The 970-nt window shown below is 71.0% G+C and overlaps 1 protein-coding gene across 1 annotated transcript in view; it reads right to left on the minus strand.

Annotated features, from left to right (window-relative positions):
- KCNC2 (potassium voltage-gated channel subfamily C member 2) overlaps positions 1–834 on the minus strand; it is a 197,593-nt gene extending 196,759 nt beyond the window's left edge. Inside the window, 3 exon segments of the mRNA XM_023762782.1 lie at positions 148–550; positions 552–669; positions 672–834. Coding sequence (XP_023618550.1) covers positions 148–550; positions 552–669; positions 672–834 — 684 coding nt within the window.
- Between the last annotated feature and the right edge of the window lie 136 nt (positions 835–970).

Here is a 970-nt window from a genome sequence, read left to right on the forward strand (position 1 = left end):
GGCCAGGGCCCCTGCGATCACCCTTCTTTCTTGATGGGCCTCTGATTCTCCCCTCCCCCACGCCCATCCCAGGGTCCTGGGTGCAAAGGAACAGCAAATGGGGGAAGGCGCTGGGAGGGGCAGGGACGGGGGCGGCTCTGGCCTTACCCTGGCGGCTCTGGAGGAGTAGGGGTCTTCGAAGAGCGCCCACATGCGGGGCTGCAGCCTCCTCCAGCGGCCAGACTTGCCGTCGGGGCCCCCCAGGCCCGCGGCCTCCTCGATGCCCAGCCTCTTGGCCGCCAGCTCCTCCTCGTCGCCCGGGTCGCCGCCCATGAGGTCGGGGGTCTCGAAGATGTCCAGGGCCTCCTCGGCGTCGCGGTGCTGCCGGTAGGTCATCCAGCAGCAGGGCTCCACGTCCGTCTCGTCGATGCCCCAGAAGGCCAGCTCCTCCTCGAAGAGCGGCCCGCACACGTCGGCGGGGCAGTGCAGCTTGCCGGTGCGGTAGTAGTTGAGCACGTAGGCGAAGACGCCCGGGTGCCGGTCGAAGAAGAACTCGCAGCCGCCCCCGGGTGGTCATTGCCGCCGCCGTGGGGCTGCAGTGGCCCGCGCCGCCCTCGAAGCAGCCGCGGGTGCCCGGGGACAGCGATGGGAGGTCGCCGCGCCTGCTGCAAGCGCCTAGGTGGCTCGGGTCTGCAGCGGGGCGCCCGCCGCGGTCAAGCAGTCGCCCTGGGGCTCGGAGGCGGCGAGCAGCGCCAGGCGGGTCCCGGGCAGGGTCTTCAGGGTGCTGCGGTAGGTTTCATGCCGGGTGCCCCCGACATTGAGGATCACCCTCTCGTTGTTCTCGATCTTGCCCATCTCTGTGGCTCAGACATGACTGGGGGGGAGGCGAACACAGCCAAGTTAAGGACCTCGGCGGGCAGAGCCGCACCGCGGCCCCCGCCCCCACGCCCAGCCCCGGGCTTCCACGGTGCGGGGTCGGCAGAGAGCAGCG

This window comes from Myotis lucifugus, unplaced genomic scaffold (genome assembly GCF_000147115.1).
Source record: "Myotis lucifugus unplaced genomic scaffold, Myoluc2.0 scaffold_261, whole genome shotgun sequence".
Classification (NCBI taxonomy): domain Eukaryota; kingdom Metazoa; phylum Chordata; class Mammalia; order Chiroptera; family Vespertilionidae; genus Myotis; species Myotis lucifugus.